Source organism: Salvelinus alpinus, chromosome 8 (genome assembly GCF_045679555.1).
Source record: "Salvelinus alpinus chromosome 8, SLU_Salpinus.1, whole genome shotgun sequence".
NCBI classification, from domain to species: Eukaryota; Metazoa; Chordata; class Actinopteri; order Salmoniformes; family Salmonidae; genus Salvelinus; species Salvelinus alpinus.
In genome coordinates, this window is record NC_092093.1 from 3036764 (window position 1) to 3056187 (window position 19424).

The 19424-nt window shown below is 46.6% G+C and overlaps 1 protein-coding gene across 4 annotated transcripts; it reads left to right on the top strand.

Annotated features, from left to right (window-relative positions):
• The first annotated feature begins 428 nt into the window (after positions 1-428).
• Positions 429-19172, top strand: tbpl1 (TBP-like 1). Of its 4 annotated transcripts, none has more exons than XM_071412418.1 (8): positions 429-577; positions 1266-1457; positions 6373-6634; positions 7880-7962; positions 8190-8253; positions 10420-10523; positions 15371-15465; positions 17812-19172. In XM_071412418.1, exons 3-8 carry the CDS (start codon positions 6500-6502, stop codon positions 17892-17894), a joined length of 564 nt encoding a protein of 187 aa, XP_071268519.1. In that variant the 5' UTR covers positions 429-577; positions 1266-1457; positions 6373-6499; the 3' UTR covers positions 17895-19172. The 4 variants fall into 4 exon arrangements, with proteins under 4 accessions (XP_071268519.1, XP_071268518.1, XP_071268520.1 ...); XM_071412417.1 differs by having other exon boundaries at positions 429-549; XM_071412419.1 differs by having other exon boundaries at positions 433-577; positions 1318-1457.
• The last annotated feature ends 252 nt before the right edge of the window (positions 19173-19424 follow it).

Consider the following 19424-nt stretch of genomic DNA (forward strand, 5'->3'; position numbering starts at 1 on the left):
GACAGATCGCTCCTCCTACCTGTGTGACCCGTGCCCTCCTCAGTTGAAATGCTCTCAAGAATTGACGAGGCGCACTGCAACATGGAAACGCGTTCGCCGATTAGAAGACCCATATCTCGATATGCGCTTTCATATAAGCATTGGTTTTGCTCAATACAAGCATTGCGACTTTGACATTCGAGGTGTGTTTATGCTATTTGTAATTCAACACAGCCCGTTACTTGCACGACATTTTTATTATATACGATGTGTCAATTCTATAATTAAAATTGTATTTAAAAAAAAATCCATACTCTCTCCGGGTGGGACATCCAACAATTGGATGTAATACTTTCATTGGAATATCAATTGGAGACATCGTTGTCCACAAGGGGGTGGTATAACCACAGCGATTCTAATGTCGGAAAGACTGCAGCCTGCCCCTTTAAACAAACTCTAAACAGGAAGCAGTTAGCTAGCGGTTAGCGGCTGAACACAGAAGCAAGAGCAATAACGTTACATTTGCCCGTGAAATGGCGTTTGTTTTTATTTTGGGAACAGCTCAGTGAGGTACATCTCCACTTAAGAAGAAAATACAGTAAATACAGTCTTGGAGAATCCCATCAAACTAGCTAACTCATGTAAAAGCAAGTTGCCCCTGTTAACGTTATTGAAGAGCTAGTATGCTAACGTTAGCCATTTTCTTTGTTAATTGGCTGGCTAGCAAGCTGAAATGTGTACCAGGCTACATGTCAATTTCCTCTTTTTTTGCAAGCCTGTGTGTCTAGCTAACTATTGATTTAACTAGTTACCTAGCTAACTAACGTTAACGACTAATTAGCTAACTAACGAGCTGATTGCTAGCGATGCAGAGTGACCCTGTGTGCAGGTGAGGTGTACACAGTTACGTTACTACGCAACGCCGGGTAGTAAGTAAACTTACCTAGCTAACTAAACTCATTCAATATATTTGACTTTTTCATTTAATGCTGCAGAAACCTGACAACCAACTTATTTTCTAGCAAAGATGCTTGTAATAATATAAAAGAGTGGTGTGTCTTGATGCTGTGGTAAGTTAGCCAGTGCTAGTAATTGAGCTACGCTGGTGATGTTAGCTAACGTTAGCTAGCTAGTTCACTTGACTTGCTAATTAGCTTAACGTTAGCTAAAGTGACGTTATTCCCCTTTATCGTACTTAGATAATGTCTCTCTGTACCATTCTGACGTTAATTTGTGGCACTTGAATTGAATGTTTTGAATGCTGACCACAACAACAATATCTGCAGTACATCGCTTTTCTGACCGGGGTCGAATGAACATCCCTGGTCTGTGGTGCAGGAGCAGCTGTTGAGTTGCCAACGCCACGTTCGCGAGTTCCCGGCCAAATCCTCATTATCATAGACGTCCTACTGTGGAACTAATTGTCTCTATTTTCTACTTGAGACGAGTCTGAGAGAAGAACAAGAACATCCAACCCGGTATGTTATGGTACCCTAAATAACTTCATAAAACAAAGCTGAATGTTTGGACACCTACTCATTCCAGGGTTTTTATTTTTTACTATTTTCTACATTGTAGAGTAATGGTGAAGACATCGAAACTAAGAAATAACATATCTGGAATCATGTAGTAACCAAAAAAGTGTTAAACAAATCAAAATATATTTTATATTTGAGATTATTCAAAGAAGCCACCCTTTGCCTTGATGACAGCTTTGCACACTCTTGGCATTCTCTCAACCAGCTCCACGAGGTAGTCACCTGGAATGCATTTCAATTAACAGGTGTGCCTGTGGAATTTCTTGTGGAATTTATTTCCTCTTCAATGCATTCCAGCCAATCAGTTGTGTTGTGACAAGGTAGGGGTGGTTTACAGAAGAGAGCCCAATTTGGTAAAATTTACTTGGTCTTTTATGGCAAGAACAGCTCAAATAAGAAAAGAGAAACAACAGTCCATCATTACTTTAAGACCTGATCAGTCAATCCTGAACATTTCTTTGAAAGTTTCTTCAAATGCAGTGGCAAAAACCATCAAGCATTATGATGAAACTGGCTCTCATGAGGACCGCCACAGGAAAGGAAGACCCAGAGTTACCTCTGCTGCAGAGGATAAGTTCATCCGTGTTAACTGCACCTCCGATTGCAGCCCAAATAAATGCTTCACAGAGTTCAAGTAACAGACACATCTCAACATCAACTGTTCAGAGGAGACTGCGTTAATCAGGCCTTCATGATCAAATTGCTGCAAAGAAACCACGACTAAAGGATACCAATAAGAAGACCACACTTGCTTGGGCCAAGAAACATGAGCAATGGACATTAGACCGGTGGAAATCTGTCCTTTGGTCCAAATTTTAGATTTTTGGTTACGCTTGTGTGGTTCCCACCTTGAAGCATGGAGGAGGAGGTGTGAGGGTGTGCTTTGCTGGTGACACTGTCAGTGATTTATTTAGAATTCAAGGCACACTTAACTGGCATGGCTACCACAGCATTCTGCAGTGATACGCCATCCCATCTGGTTTGCACTTAGTGGGACTATCATTTGTTTTTCAAAAGGACAATGACCCAAAACGCCTCCAGGCTGTGTAACAGCTATTTAACCAAGAAGGAGTGTGATGGAATGCTGCATCAGATGACCTGGCCTCCACAATCACCGACCTCAACCTAGTTGAGATGGTTTGGGATGAGTTGACCTGCAGAGTGAAGGGAAAAGCAGCCAACAAGTGCTCAGCATATGTGGGAACTCTTTCAAGGCGGTTGGAAAATAATTCCAGGTGAAGCTGGTTGAGAGAATGCCAAGTGTGTGCAAAGCTGTCAAGGCAAAGGGTGGCTACTTTGAAGAATATAGAATATATTTAGATGTTTTGGTTATTACAGGATTCCATATCTGTTATTTCTTAGTTTTGATGTCATCACTATTATTCTACAATGTAGAAAATTGTAAAAATAAAAACCCTGGAATGAGTAGATATGTCCCAACTTTTGACTGGTACTGTACATTTTCTGTACCAATCGAGACTTTGGTCCGGAAACAGTTGAAGTCGGAAGTTTACATACACTTAGGTTGGAGTCATTAAAACTCGTTTTTCAACCACTCCACCAATTTTAAACAAACTATAGTTTTGGCAAGTCGGTTAGGACAGCTACTTTGTGCACGACACAAGTCATTTTTCCAACAATTGTTTACAGATTATTTCACTTAGAATTCACTGTATCACAATTCCAGTGGGTCAGAAGTTTACATGCACTAAGTTGACTGTGCCTTCAAACAGCATGGAAAATTCCAGAAAAGTATGTCATGGCTTTAGAAGCTTCTGATAGGCTAATTTACATCATTTGAGTCAATTGGAGGTGTACTTGTGGATGTATTTCAAGGCCTACCTTCAAATTCAGCGCCTCTTTGCTTGACATCATGGGAAAATCAAAAGAAATCAGCCAAGACCTCAGAAAAAATATTGTATACCTCTACAAGTCTGGTTCATCCTTGGGAGCAATTTCTAAACGCCTGAAAGAACCACGTTCATCTGTACAAACAATAGTATGCAAGTATAAACACCATGGGACCACGCAGCCGTCATACCGCTCAAGAAGGAGATGCGTTCTGTCTCCTAGAGATGAATGTACTTTGGTGCGAAAAGTGCAAATCAATTCCAGAACAACAGCAAAGGACCTTATGAAGATGCTGGAGGAAACAGGTACAAAAGTATCTATATCCACAGTAAAACGAGTCCTATATCGACATAACCTGAAAGGCCGCTCAGCAAGGAAAAAGCCACTGCTCCAAAACCGCCATAAAAAGCCAGACTACGGTTTGCAACTGCACATGGGGACAAAGGTCGTACGTTTTGTAGAAATGTCCTCTGGTCTGATGAAACAAAAATAGAACTGTTTGGCCATAATGACCATCGTTATGTTTGGAGTAAAAAGGGGGAGGCTTGCAAGCCGAAGAACACCATCCCAACCGTGAAGCACGGGGGTGGCAGCATCATGTTGGCGGGGTGCTTTGCTGCAGGAGGGACTGGTGCACTTCACAAAATAGATGGCATCATGAGGTAGGAGAATTATGTGGATATATTGAAGCAACATCTCAAGACATCAGTCAGGAAGTTAAAGCTTGGTTGCAAATGGGTCTTCCAAATGGACAATGACCCCAAACATACTTCCAAAGTTTTGGCAAAATGGCTTAAGGACAACAAAGTCAAGGTATTGGAGTGGCCATCACAAAGCCCTGAACTCAATCCTATGGAACATTTGTGGGAAGAACTGAAAAAGCGTGTGCGAGCAAGGAGTTCTACAAACATGACTCAGTTACACCGTCTCTGTCAGGAGAAATGGGCCAAAATTCACCCAATTTATTGTGGGAAGCTTGTGGAAGGCTACCAGAAACGTTTGACCCAAGTTAAACAATTTAAAGGCAATGCTACCAAATACTAATTGAGTGTATGTAAACTTCTGACCCACTGGGAATGTGATGAAAGAAATAAAAGCTGAAATAAATAATTCTCTCTACTATTATACTGACATTTCACATTCTTAAAATCAAGTGGTGATCCTAACTGACCTAAAACAGGGAATTTTTACTAGGATTAAATGTCAGGAATTGTGTGAAACTGAGTTTAAATGTATTTGGCTAAAGTGTATGTAAACTTCCGACTTCAACTGTACATGTATCAAGCCTTTCCGTGTAGAAGTGCTGATCTAGGATCAGGTCCCCCCCGGTCCATGTAATCTGATTCATTATGATCTAGGATCAGGTCCCCCCCGGTCCATGTAATCTGATTCATTATGATCTAGGATCAGGTCCCCCCCGGTCCATGTAATCTGATTCATTATGATCTAGGATCAGGTCCCCCCCTGGTCCATGTAATCTGATTCATTATGATCTAGGATCAGGTCCCCCCCCGGTCCATGTAATCTGATTCATTATGATCTAGGATCAGGTCCCCCCCCCCCCCCGGTCCATGTAATCTGATTCATTATGATCTAGGATCAGGTCCCCCCCAGGTCCATGTAATCTGATTCATTATGATCCAGGATCAGGTCCCCCCCGGTCCATGTAATCTGATTCATTATGATCTAGGATCAGGTCCCCCCGGTCCATGTAATCTGATTCATTATGATCTAGGATCAGGTCCCCCCTGTCCATGTAATCTGATTCATTATGATCTAGGATCAGGTCCCCCCCGGTCCATGTAATCTGATTCATTATAATCTAGGATCAGGTCCCCCCCGGTCCATGTAATCTGATTCATTATGATCTAGGATCAGGTCCCCCCCCGGTCCATGTAATCTGATTCATTATGATCTAGGATCAGGTCCCCCCCCGGTCCATGTAATCTGATTCATTATGATCTAGGATCAGGTCCCCCCCAGTCCATGTAATCTGATTCATTATGATCTGGGATCAGGTCCCCCCCGGTCCATGTAATCTGATTCATTATGATCTAGGATCAGGTCCCCCCCCCCCCCGGTCCATGTAATCTGATTCATTATGATCTAGGATCAGGTCCCCCCAGTCCATGTAATCTGATTCATTATGAGCTAGGATCAGGTCCCCCCCGGTCCATGTAATCTGATTCATTATAATCTAGGATCAGGTCCCCCCCGGTCCATGTAATCTGATTCATTATGATCTAGGATCAGGTCCCCCCCAGTCCATGTAATCTGATTCATTATGATCTAGGATCAGGTCCCCCCCGGTCCATGTAATCTGATTCATTATGATCTAGGATCAGGTCCCCCCCAGTCCATGTAATCTGATTCATTATGATCTAGGATCAGGTCCCCCCCAGTCCATGTAATCTGATTCATTATGATCTAGGATCAGGTCCCCCCCCCGGTCCATGTAATCTGATTCATTATGATCTAGGATCAGGTCCCCCCCTGGTCCATGTAATCTGATTCATTATGATCTAGGATCAGGCCTCCCCCGGTCCATGTAATCTGATTCATTATGATCTAGGATCAGGCCCCCCCCCTGGTCCATGTAATCTGATTCATTATGATCTAGGATCAGGTCCCCCCCAGTCAATGTAATCTGATTCATTATGATCTAGGATCAGGCCCCCCCCTGGTCCATGTAATCTGATTCATTATGATCTAGGATCAGGCCCCCCCCTGGTCCATGTAATCTGATTCATTATGATCTAGGATCAGGCCCCCCCCTGGTCCATGTAATCTGATTCATTATGATCTAGGATCAGGCCCCCCCCCGGTCCATGTAATCTGATTCATTATGATCTAAAATGTAAAACTGGTCTTAGACCAGCACTCCTAATTTGAGATGCTGTGATATCAAATGGCTATTGGTGAAGAAGGTAAAGGCTTCATTCATTCATCTAGCTAGCGGAATGAGATATCTAAGACTAGGGATGTCTGTCTGTGTGATTTCTAGTGTTCGCATCCAGGCGGTTGCCATGCACCTGTAATCCGCTTCCTGTCAGCCAGGCCCAGCCACCCAGCCGCCCAGGCCCAGCCACCCAGGCCCAGCCACTCACAGCGCTCCGGTCCAGTGGGTCCCCATGGAGCCCAGTAATGACGTGGCGTTGGATATCATAATCACCAACGTGGTGGCCGTTTTCAGGACACGCTGCCACCTCAACCTGCGCACCATCGCTCTGGAGGGGGTCAACGTAATCTTTAAACCTGAATATGGGGTAAGGACAGATACATAATGGGTGGACTGGTGGCCATTTTGAGTGTACACATAAGAGCTAGGTAAAATAATACAGGTTTAGACTACAGGATTCTAATATCCCATAACCCTTTGCAACAATGGAACCAGCTTTGCTAGTTAGCAACGGCGCTTGTCGTGAATTTGTTTATTTTCAAACACTTCCGCGTGGAATTATTAGTGTCTTAACTTGTTTTTGTTTTTTTTAAACATAGCTTATGAGGAAAGCAGGAAGTAAAATCAGGAAGTGTATTCCTCAATATTTTTCTGTAATTTGTTGAATCAACTCAACTGACTTTACAATAAATACAATCTATTGCATGAGGCACATCAGTTAGCATCATTTGAATGAAAATTCTACATTACCATGGAAGTTATTGCACCACAATACCAGGCAGCCATTGTGAGTGAACCCATGAGTTTACCAGTCAAATAGCCAGGGTTATAGGTTCCAATCCTGTTCTATGTCTATGTTGAGGACACAGCCTGTAATGTTGTTTCACCTTTCAACTCAGTTGGCCAGAGATTTGGCTTTTCCGGTATTCCTCTCAAGGTTTCTAGAGTTTTGTGATCTCAAGGAAACCCGGCGCGTTTTTGCTTTGAGGGAACCCGTGGCGTGTTTTTGCTTTGAGGGAACCCGTGGCGTGTTTTTGCTTTGAGGGAACCCGTGGCGTGTTTTTGTTTTGAGGGAACCCGTGGCGTGTTTTTGCTTTGAGGGAAACCCGTGGCGCGTTTTTGCTTTGAGGGAAACCCGTGGCGTGTTTTTGCTTTGAGGGAAACCCGTGGCGTGTTTTTGCTTTGTGGGAAACCCGTGGCGTGTTTTTGCTTTGTGGGAAACCCGTGGCGTGTTTTTGCTTTGTGGGAAACCCGTGGCGTGTTTTTGCTTTGTGGGAAACCCGTGGCGTGTTTTTGCTTTGTGGGAAACCCGTGGCGTGTTTTTGCTTTGTGGGAAACCCGTGGCGTGTTTTTGCTTTGTGGGAACCCGGGCGTGTACAGTCTGATCAACTCTCAACTGGTGCCCTAGGCTTAATGGATCTACATACTGTGTTACTCTGCGTAGTTTTGTGCAGATACATCTTTGGACCGGGCCGTATACGACTCCCCGGGTTTCTGTTTGCGTAGAGTATGTAGAGTCCTTTTAGGTGCTCTGTGACTAGTAACTATGTAAGGACAGTGTGTATTATATAGTTCTATCCTGTGTGTGTGTGTGTGTGTGTGTGACATCCAGAAAGTCCTGATGAAACTCCGCAAACCCAGGGTCACCGCTTCCATCTGGTCTTCAGGGAAAATTATCTGTACCGGCGCTACCAGGTACACACACACACCACAATATACACACACCAGACTACACACACACACACACACCAGACTACACACACACATACACCAGACTACACACACCAGACTACACACACACCAGACTACACACACACCACAATATACACACACGCAACACACCAACGCTACCAAGTACACACACACTTACACACACACACACACACACTGATCTGTGTCACTGTGTCTCTGTGTGTCCCCAGCGAGGATGAGGCTAAGCAGGGAGCCCGGAGGTTAGCCCGCACCCTACAGAAACTGGGCTTCAAGGTACGAGATGACCCCTCCAGACCTACTGCACTAACCTGTACATGACCCGTGTGGTACTAACCTGTACATGACCCGTGTGGTACTAACCTGTACATGACCCGTGTGGTACTAACCTGTACATGACCCGTGTGGTACTAACCTGTACATGACCCGTGTGGTACTAACCTGTACATGACCCGTGTGGTACTAACCTGTACATGACCCGTGTGGTTCAGTTGGTAGAGCGTGGTACTAACCTGTACATGACCCGTGTGGTTCAGTTGGTAGAGCGTGGTACTAACCTGTACATGACCCGTGTGGTTCAGTTGGTAGAGCGTGGTACTAACCTGTACATGACCCGTGTGGTTCAGTTGGTAGAGCGTATCACTAACCTGTACATGACCCGTGTGGTTCAGTTGGTAGAGCGTGGTACTAACCTCTACATGACCCGTGTGGTTCAGTTGATAGAGCGTGGTACTAACCTGTACATGACTTGTGTGGTTCAGTTGGTAGAGCGTGGTACTAATCTGTACATGACCCGTGTGGTTCAGTTGGTAGAGCGTGGTACTAACCTGTTCATGACCCGTGTGGTTCAGTTGGTAGAGCGTATCACTAACCTGTACATGACCCGTGTGGTTCAGTTGGTAGAGCGTGGTACTAACCTGTACATGACCCGTGTGGTTCAGTTGATAGAGCGTGGTACTAACCTCTACATGACCCGTGTGGTTCAGTTGATAGAGCGTGGTACTAACCTGTACATGACCCGTGTGGTTCAGTTGATAGAGCGTGGTACTAACCTCTACATGACCCGTGTGGTTCAGTTGATAGAGCGTGGTACTAACCTGTACATGCCCCGTGTGGTTCAGTTGGTAGAGCGTATCACTAACCTGTACATGACCCGTGTGGTTCAGTTGGTAGAGCGTGGTACTAACCTGTACATGACCCGTGTGGTTCAGTTGATAGAGCGTGGTACTAACCTCTACATGACCCGTGTGGTTCAGTTGGTAGAGCGTGGTACTAACCTGTACATGACCCGTGTGGTTCAGTTGGTAGAGCGTATCACTAACCTGTACATGACCCGTGTGGTTCAGTTGGTAGAGCGTGGTACTAACCTGTACATGACCCGTGTGGTTCAGTTGATAGAGCGTGGTACTAACCTGTTCATGACCCGTGTGGTTCAGTTGGTAGAGCGTATCACTAACCTGTACATGACCCGTGTGGTTCAGTTGGTAGAGCGTATCACTAACCTGTACATGACCCGTGTGGTTCAGTTGATAGAGCGTGGTACTAACCTGTTCATGACCCGTGTGGTTCAGTTGGTAGAGCGTATCACTAACCTGTACATGACCCGTGTGGTTCAGTTGGTAGAGCGTGGTACTAACCTGTACATGACCCGTGTGGTTCAGTTGGTAGAGCGTGGTACTAACCTGTTCATGACCCGTGTGGTTCAGTTGATAGAGCGTGGTACTAACCTGTACATGACCCGTGTGGTTCAGTTGGTAGAGCGTGGTACTAACCTGTACATGACCTGTGTGGTTCAGTTGGTAGAGCGTATCACTAACCTGTACATGACCCGTGTGGTTCAGTTGGTAGAGCGTGGTACTAACCTGTACATGACCCGTGTGGTTCAGTTGATAGAGCGTGGTACTAACCTGTACATGACCCGTGTGGTTCAGTTGGTAGAGCGTGGTACTAACCTGTACATGACCCGTGTGGTTCAGTTGGTAGAGCGTGGTACTAACCTGTACATGACCCGTGTGGTTCAGTTGGTAGAGCGTGGTACTAACCTGTACATGACCCGTGTGGTTCAGTTGGTAGAGCGTGGTACTAACCTGTACATGACCCGTGTGGTTCAGTTGGTGGAGCGTGGTACTAACCTGTACATGACCCGTGTGGTTCAGTTGGTAGAGCGTGGTACTAACCTGTACATGACCCGTGTGGTTCAGTTGGTGGAGCGTGGTACTTGCAATGCCAGGGTTGTGGGTTTAATTCCCACGGGGGAATGTTTACGAGGGCAGAAAATACCATCTGCTAAATGACTCAAATGTTAACAATCTAAATCACAAAACGGCATTAAAATGACAGGAATCGATTCCTTGTGAAAGTGTTGATTCCTTAAGGAATTGGGATTCGAGCCCTAACTACAGCCCACCACAAACTAACGTGTGTGCGTGTGCGTGTGTGTAGGTGAGGTTCTCAGAGTTCAAGGTGGTGAACGTCCTGGCTGTGTGCTCCATGCCCTTCGCCATCCGACTCATCGACTTCACCAAGAACAACCGGCCCATCGCTAGGTAAAACAGACTACGTCGTCACCCCGGCAATGGAAAACACACACACACACACTGTCACCGCAACAACCATTGCCACAGATCTCCACTCTCAACACAGCAGTGTGTGACCGTGTAGATGAGGCCTTTCTATAGTACGGGGTGTCCCAGCCAGAACGACCCATAGGGCAGAAGTCCATCTCCTGTTTCTGTAGTGAGGCAGCTTGATGTACCAGGACACCCCCTGGACAGGACACTAGTCTATCTCCTGTTTCTGTAGTGAGACAGCTTGATGTACAGGACACTAGTCTATCTCCTGTTTCTGTAGTGTGACAGCTTGATGTACAGGACACTAGTCTATCTCCTGTTTCTGTAGTGTGACAGCTTGATGTACCAGGACACCCCCTGGACAGGACACTAGTCTATCTCCTGTTTCTGTAGTGAGACAGCTTGATGTACAGGACACTAGTCTATCTCCTGTTTCTGTAGTGTGACAGCTTGATGTACCAGGACACCCCCTGGACAGGACACTAGTCTATCTCCTGTTTCTGTAGTGAGACAGCTTGATGTACCAGGACACCCCCTGGACAGGACACTAGTCTATCTCCTGTTACTGTAGTGAGACAGCTTGATGTACCAGGACACTAGTCTATCTCCTGTTTCTGTAGTGTGACAGCTTGATGTACAGGACACCACCTGGACAGGACACTAGTCTATCTCCTGTTACTGTAGTGAGACAGCTTGATGTACAGGACACTAGTCTATCTCCTGTTTCTGTAGTGAGACAGCTTGATGTACAGGACACTAGTCTATCTCCTGTTTCTGTAGTGTGACAGCTTGATGTACCAGGACACCCCCTGGACAGGACACTAGTCTATCTCCTGTTTCTGTAGTGAGACAGCTTGATGTACCAGGACACCCCCTGGACAGGACACTAGTCTATCTCCTGTTTCTGTAGTGAGACAGCTTGATGTACCAGGACACCCCCTGGACAGGACACTAGTCTATCTCCTGTTTCTGTAGTGAGACAGCTTGGTGTATCAGGACACCACCTGGACAGGACACTAGTCTATCTCCTGTTACTGTAGTGAGACAGCTTGATGTACAGGACACTAGTCTATCTCCTGTTTCTGTAGTGTGACAGCTTGATGTACAGGACACTAGTCTATCTCCTGTTTCTGTAGTGAGACAGCTTGATGTACCAGGACACCCCCTGGACAGGACACTAGTCTATCTCCTGTTTCTGTAGTGAGACAGCTTGATGTACCAGGACACCCCCTGGACAGGACACTAGTCTATCTCCTGTTTCTGTAGTGAGACAGCTTGATGTACAGGACACCCCCTGGACAGGACACTAGTCTATCTCCTGTTACTGTAGTGAGACAGCTTGATGTACAGGACACTAGTCTATCTCCTGTTACTGTAGTGAGACAGCTTGATGTACAGGACACTAGTCTATCTCCTGTTTCTGTAGTGTGACAGCTTGATGTACCAGGACACCCCCTGGACAGGACACTAGTCTATCTCCTGTTTCTGTAGTGAGACAGCTTGATGTACCAGGACACCCCCTGGACAGGACACTAGTCTATCTCCTGTTTCTGTAGTGAGACAGCTTGATGTACAGGACACTAGTCTATCTCCTGTTTCTGTAGTGTGACAGCTTGATGTACCAGGACACCCCCTGGACAGGACACTAGTCTATCTCCTGTTACTGTAGTGAGGCTAGCTGTAGTGTACTCACATAAACTGTGGATGGAAACGTGGGTACTGACAGTCACTCAATTAGCCACTGTACTCACAGAAACTGTGGATGGAAACGTGAGTACTGACAGTCACTCAATTAGCCACTGTACTCACATATGAACTGTGGATGGAAACATGGGTACTGACAGTCACTCAATAAGACCATGTCAGCTAATATTGTTTTATATTGGTAAGTTGGTCTAGCCAGCTATCTAAACTTGTAGTAATCATGGTTGAATTACTGACCGAGGGGCCCCCATTTTTAATTTTCTTAGTCACTCTCACTCAGATATCACATTCAAAACTACAAACATTTCTCTCCACCCTCTGGGAAGAGCAATAGAATTGCAGGAAATGACTTGTAAAAATGTATCTTATAAAATTGCTAACTCTCCTCTCAGCCCCATGGTACCTGCCTACAGAGCAGCAAGAGGACCTACCCTTCCCTAACCTTCAGGCTCTGCTCAAATCTCTACATCCCGAGCACTCTGTTCTGCCACTGCTGGTCTCTTGGCCCCTCCCACCGCTGGTCTCTTGGCCCTCCCACCGCCGGTCTCTTGGCCCCTCCCACCGCCGGTCTCTTGGCCCCTCCCACCGCCGGTCTCTTGGCCCTCCCACCGCCGGTCTCTTGGCCCTCCCACCGCCGGTCTCTTGGCCCTCCCACCGCCGGTCTCTTGGCCCTCCCACCGCCGGTCTCTTGGCCCTCCCACCGCCGGTCTCTTGGCCCTCCCACCGCCGGTCTCTTGGCCCTCCCACCGCCGGTCTCTTGGCCCTCCCACCGCCGGTCTCTTGCCCCTCCCACCGCCGGTCTCTTGCCCCTCCCACCGCCGGTCTCTTGGCCCTCCCACCGCCGGTCTCTTGGCCCTCCCACCGCCGGTCTCTTGGCCCTCCCACCGCCGGTCTCTTGGCCCTCCCACCGCCGGTCTCTTGGCCCTCCCACCGCCGGTCTCTTGGCCCTCCCACCGCCGGTCTCTTGGCCCTCCCACCCCTACAGGAGGGTAGGTCCCGCTCGTCTCTGTCCTGGCAACCCAATGATGGACGCAAGACAGCAGAGTCCCTTCCCATCTTCTAAACACGCCCTCTTCAAACAGTATCTGAAATAGTCCTACAGCAACCCCCCCCCCCCCCCCCCCCCTTTACTAGCTCTGACCTTGATACTTTTGAGGATAAAAAAATTACATACTACGAACGTGTGATGTAGTTGTCCCACCTGGCTTATCTTAAGATAAGAGCTTCTGCTAATTGACAAAAATGTCAACTGTAATGGTAAAATGTGTAGACTTGCAGCAAACTTGCTTTAAAATTGCAAACATTTCTCTACACCCCCATGGCAAAATGTGTAGAATTGCAGGACATTAATTCAAAATATTGAAAATAAAATAAATATTCCCAGGGTCCTTAGCTCAGTGATGAGCTTTGGTGTTGAACGCTGAGCTGTAGTCAATGAACAGCCTTCTCACATAGGTGTTCATTTTGTCCAGGTGGGAAAGGGCAGTGTGGAGTGCAATAAAGATTGTATCATCTGTGGATCTGTTGGGGCGGTATGCAAATTGGAGTGGGTCTGGGGTTTCTGGGATGATGGTGTTGATGTGAGCCATGACCAGCCTTTCAAAGCACTTCATGGCTACAGATGTGAGTGCTACGGGTCGACAGTCATTTAGGCAGATTACCTTAGTGCCTGCGCCCAAGAACACTATGGTGGTCTGTTTGAAACATGTTGGTATTACAGACTGGGTCAGGGAGAGGTTGAAAATGTCAGCGAAGACACTTGCCATCTGGTCAGTGCATGCTCGGAGTACACGTCCTGGTAATCCGTCTGGCCCTGTGGCTTTGTGAATGTTGACCTGTATAAAGGTCTTACTCACATCGGCTCACCCATCTACACACACTACTCTATAATGCTAATTTAGTGAAAATGAATTTACATAAGTATTCACACCTGAGTCAATACATGTTAGAATCACCTTTGGCAGTGATTACAGCTGTGAGTCTTTCTGGGTAAGTCTCTAAGAGCTTTGCACACCTGGATTGTAGAATATTTCCACATTACTCTTAATAAAATTCTTCAACCTCTGTCAAGTTGGTTGTTGACAGCCATTTTCAAGTCTTGCCATAGATTGTCATGCCTCAGGAACATTCAACTCCAGTGTATATTTGGTCTTGTGTTTTAGGTTATTGTCCTGTTGAAAGGATGAATTTGTCTCCCAGTGTTTCTTTTTATCCTAAAAAAAATCCCTTGCCGATGACAAGCATACCCATAACATGATGCAGCCACCACCATACTTGAAGAATGAAGTGGTACTCTGTGTTGTTGGATTTGCTCCAAACATAGCACTTTGTATTCAGGACATGAAGTGAATTTCTTTGACACATTTTTTGCAGTTTTACTTTAGTGTCTTATTGCAAACAGGATGCATGTTTTTTGAATATTTTTTATTCTGTACAGGCTTCCTCTTCACTCTGTCATTTAGGTTAGTATTGTGGAGTAACTACAATGTTGTTGATCCATCCTCAGTTTTCTCCTATCCCAGCCATTTAAACTCTGTAACTGTTTTCAAGTCACCATCATGGTGAAATCCTTGAGCGGTTTCCTTCCTCTCCGGCAACTAATTAATAACTTCACCATGCTCAAAGGGATATATTCAAATTCTGCTTTTTTTAGTTTTTGCTTACCCATCTACCAATAGGTGACCTTCTTTGCGAGACATTGGAAAACCTCCCTGGTCTTTGTGGTTGAATCTGTGTTGTGAAATTCACTGCTCGACTGAGAGACCTTACAGATAATTGTATGTGTGGGGGTACAGAGATGTGGTAGTCATTCGAATATCATGTTAAACACTTATTATTGCACACAGAGTGAGTCCATCCAACTTATTTTTACTCCTGAACTTGTTCAGGCTTGTCATAACAAAGGGGCTGAATACATTTCACCTTTTCATTTTTTTAAATTAATTTGTAAAAATGTCTAAACATGATTCCACTTTGACATTATGTGGTTATTGTGTGTCGATCAGTGACACAATCTCAATTTAATCCATTTTAAATTCAAGCTGTAACGCAACAAAATGTGAAAACGTCAAGGGGTGTGAATACTTCCTGAAAGGCTGTGTGTGTGTGTGTGTGTTTAGCTATGAGCCAGAGCTCCACCCCGCTGCCACCTACAGGATCAAAACCCTCAAGGCCACCGTCCAGGTCTTCTCTACTGGCAGTCTTACCATCACAGGTACACACACACACTGTCCAGCGACAGTCTTACCATCACAGGTACACACACACACTGTCCAGCGACAGCGTTACCTTCACAGGTACACACACACACACACTGTCCAGCGACAGCCTTACCTTCACAGGTACACACACACACACTGTCCAGCGACAGCCTTACCTTCACAGGTACACACACACACTGTCCAGCGACAGCCTTACCTTCACAGGTACACACACACACCTTCCAGCGACAGCCTTACCTTCACAGGTACACACACACACACTGTCCAGCGACAGCCTTACCTTCACAGGTACACACATACACACTGTCCAGCGACAGCCTTACCTTCACAGGTACACACACACACACACTGTCCAGCGACAGCCTTACCTTCACAGGTACACACACACACACTGTCCAGCGACAGCCTTACCTTCACAGGTACACACACACACCGTCCAGCGACAGCCTTACCATCACAGGTACACACACACACTGTCCAGTGACAGCCTTACCTTCACAGGTACACACACCGTCCAGCGACAGCCTTACCATCACAGGTACACATACACTGTCCAGCGACAGCCTTACCTTCACAGGTACACACACACACACACACACACCGTCCAGCGACAGCCTTACCTTCACAGGTATACATACACACCGTCCAGCGACAGCCTTACCATCACAGGTACACACACACACTGTCCAGTGACAGCCTTACCTTCACAGGTACACACACACACTGTCCAGTGACAGCCTTACCTTCACAGGTACACACACACACCGCCCAGCGACAGCCTTACCTTCACAGGTACACACACACACTGTCCAGCGACAGCCTTACCTTCACAGGTACACACACACACTGTCCAGCGACAGCCTTACCTTCACAGGTACACACACACACTGTCCAGCGACAGCCTTACCTTCACAGGTACACACACACACACTGTCCAGCGACAGCCTTACCTTCACAGGTACACACACACACACTGTCCAGCGACAGCCTTACCTTCACAGGTACACACACACACTGTCCAGCGACAGCCTTACCTTCACAGGTACACACATACACACTGTCCAGCGACAGCCTTACCTTCACAGGTACACACATACACACTGTCCAGCGACAGCCTTACCTTCACAGGTACACACACACTGTCCAGCGACAGCCTTACCTTCACAGGTACACACACACACTGTCCAGCGACAGCCTTACCTTCACAGGTACACACATACACACTGTCCAGCGACAGCCTTACCTTCACAGGTACACACACACACACACTGTCCAGCGACAGCCTTACCTTCACAGGTACACACACACACACTGTCCAGCGACAGCCTTACCTTCACAGGTACACACACACACCGTCCAGCGACAGCCTTACCATCACAGGTACACACACACACTGTCCAGTGACAGCCTTACCTTCACAGGTACACACACCGTCCAGCGACAGCCTTACCATCACAGGTACACATACACTGTCCAGCGACAGCCTTACCTTCACAGGTACACACACACACACACACACACCGTCCAGCGACAGCCTTACCTTCACAGGTATACATACACACCGTCCAGCGACAGCCTTACCATCACAGGTACACACACACACTGTCCAGCGACAGCCTTACCTTCACAGGTACACACACACACTGTCCAGTGACAGCCTTACCTTCACAGGTACACACACACACCGCCCAGCGACAGCCTTACCTTCACAGGTACACACACACACTGTCCAGCGACAGCCTTACCTTCACAGGTACACACACACACTGTCCAGCGACAGCCTTACCTTCACAGGTACACACACACACTGTCCAGCGACAGCCTTACCTTCACAGGTACACACACACACACTGTCCAGCGACAGCCTTACCTTCACAGGTACACACACACACACTGTCCAGCGACAGCCTTACCTTCACAGGTACACACACACACTGTCCAGCGACAGCCTTACCTTCACAGGTACACACATACACACTGTCCAGCGACAGCCTTACCTTCACAGGTACACACATACACACTGTCCAGCGACAGCCTTACCTTCACAGGTACACACACACTGTCCAGCGACAGCCTTACCTTCACAGGTACACACACACACTGTCCAGCGACAGCCTTACCTTCACAGGTACACACACACACTGTCCAGCGACAGCCTTACCTTCACAGGTACACACACACACTGTCCAGCGACAGCCTTACCTTCACAGGTACACACACACACCGTACACAAACAAACTTTACTTTTACGTCTTGTCACGGCTGTGGAAACTTGTCCAACCACACCCAACACATTTCGTATGACTAACTTTGTCTGTCTGTCTGTCTGTCTCTCTCAGGACCGAATGTGCAGGCTGTAGCCACGGCTGTAGAGCACATCTACCCCATGCTGTTAGAGTGTCAGAAACCCCTCCGCAAATAACAGACACGGAAAAACAAGAGCGAAATGGAGAGAGAAAGACAGAGGCTAAAAGCACCTTATCCATTGGATGCATTGTATTATCCTCAACTTATCTGCCTGGCAACAGTCTGGGCCTTTGTCCTGATTGGCTGGATTTGACCAGGAAGTCAGAAAGGCAGCTTCCGTCCTCCTACTGTCCAATGACCTGTTGTCTTGGTGACAGCTACGCCCTCTGAACTTTGACCCTGGATGACCTCTACAGTATGACCTCTAACCTTTCACCTTTAGCAGCCAGCCAGCCAGCCAATGACGGCTGCTCCAGTGATTGATTCACACTAGTAGAAGGGGCGGGGCTCTCCAAGCCAACCATGATTCCTTAGTTTTCAGTTGTATTATTTTAGATTTGATGATGTCACGGGCTGTGTTCCAAATGACAGCCTATTCCCTATATAGTGTACTACTTTCAAGGGACCTGGTCTAAAGTAGTGCACTGTGTAGGGAATAGGGTGCCATTTGGAACACAAAGGAGGTTTTAATGCATGGGCAGGAAGACCAGTCTTCAACATGACCTGTCCCACAGAACACAACAGGGGGTTTTAATGCATGGGCAGGAAGACCAGTCTTCAACATGACCTGTCCCACAGAACACAACAGGGGGTTTTAATGCATGGGCAGGAAGACCAGTCTTCAACATGACCTGTCCCACAGAACACAACAAGGGGTTTTAACAGAACATGACGTAACAGACATTTCCATAAGAAGCTTTTAAAGTCCCATTTGACCGTGATGTTGAACAGAGCATTGGTTTTTAGACCCTACATTCGTCTGCTCTCTATTCAAATCGCTGGGATTGCAAAAATTCCTGTAACTTTCCACACATTTCCAGGTTCTCCAAAAATCTTGTTTTCGAGGATTCCAGATGACCCGTTTCTTCCATCCTTTTCTGGGAAAACATCCAACCAGGATTTCTTGAAAACCTGTGAATTCTGGGAGAGTTGCCGGTGTTATGCAACCCGACATGTCCCCTTTAACTACAGATCAGATGTTTCCGTCCACCTTGGGAGTCTTTTACTTGAGATGTGTCTTCTGGAAGACTCCGTCCGTGAGTTGTTCAGGCTGGGGCTTTGAAGACTTGACAGGTTGTTGTTATTGATCTGTGGAGAGAAACGCCTGCTGGAATGGGAAATGCAGGCTTGTCCTATTCCTTTCCTGATTGTTGTATGGTTAAACTTTTTTTGTATTTTATAAAAATAAAAAAATAATAAAAAAGGAAAGTAACAATAAAATAGGGTAACCAGAGGAATTGAGTTGTTGTAAATGTCTCTCTGTGTGTCTCTCTCTTGCTGTCACTCTCGCTGTGTCTCTCTCGCTGTGTGTCTCTCTTTCTCTCGCTGTGTGTCTCTCTCTCTTTCTCTCGCTGTGTGTCTCTCTCTCTTTCTCTCGCTGTGTGTCTCTCTCTCTCTCGCTGTGTGTCTCTCTCTCGCTGTGTCTCTGTGTGTGTGAGGAGGGGGTTACAGTGACTTGGTGAGTGTTTCTTGGCTTTCTTATGTA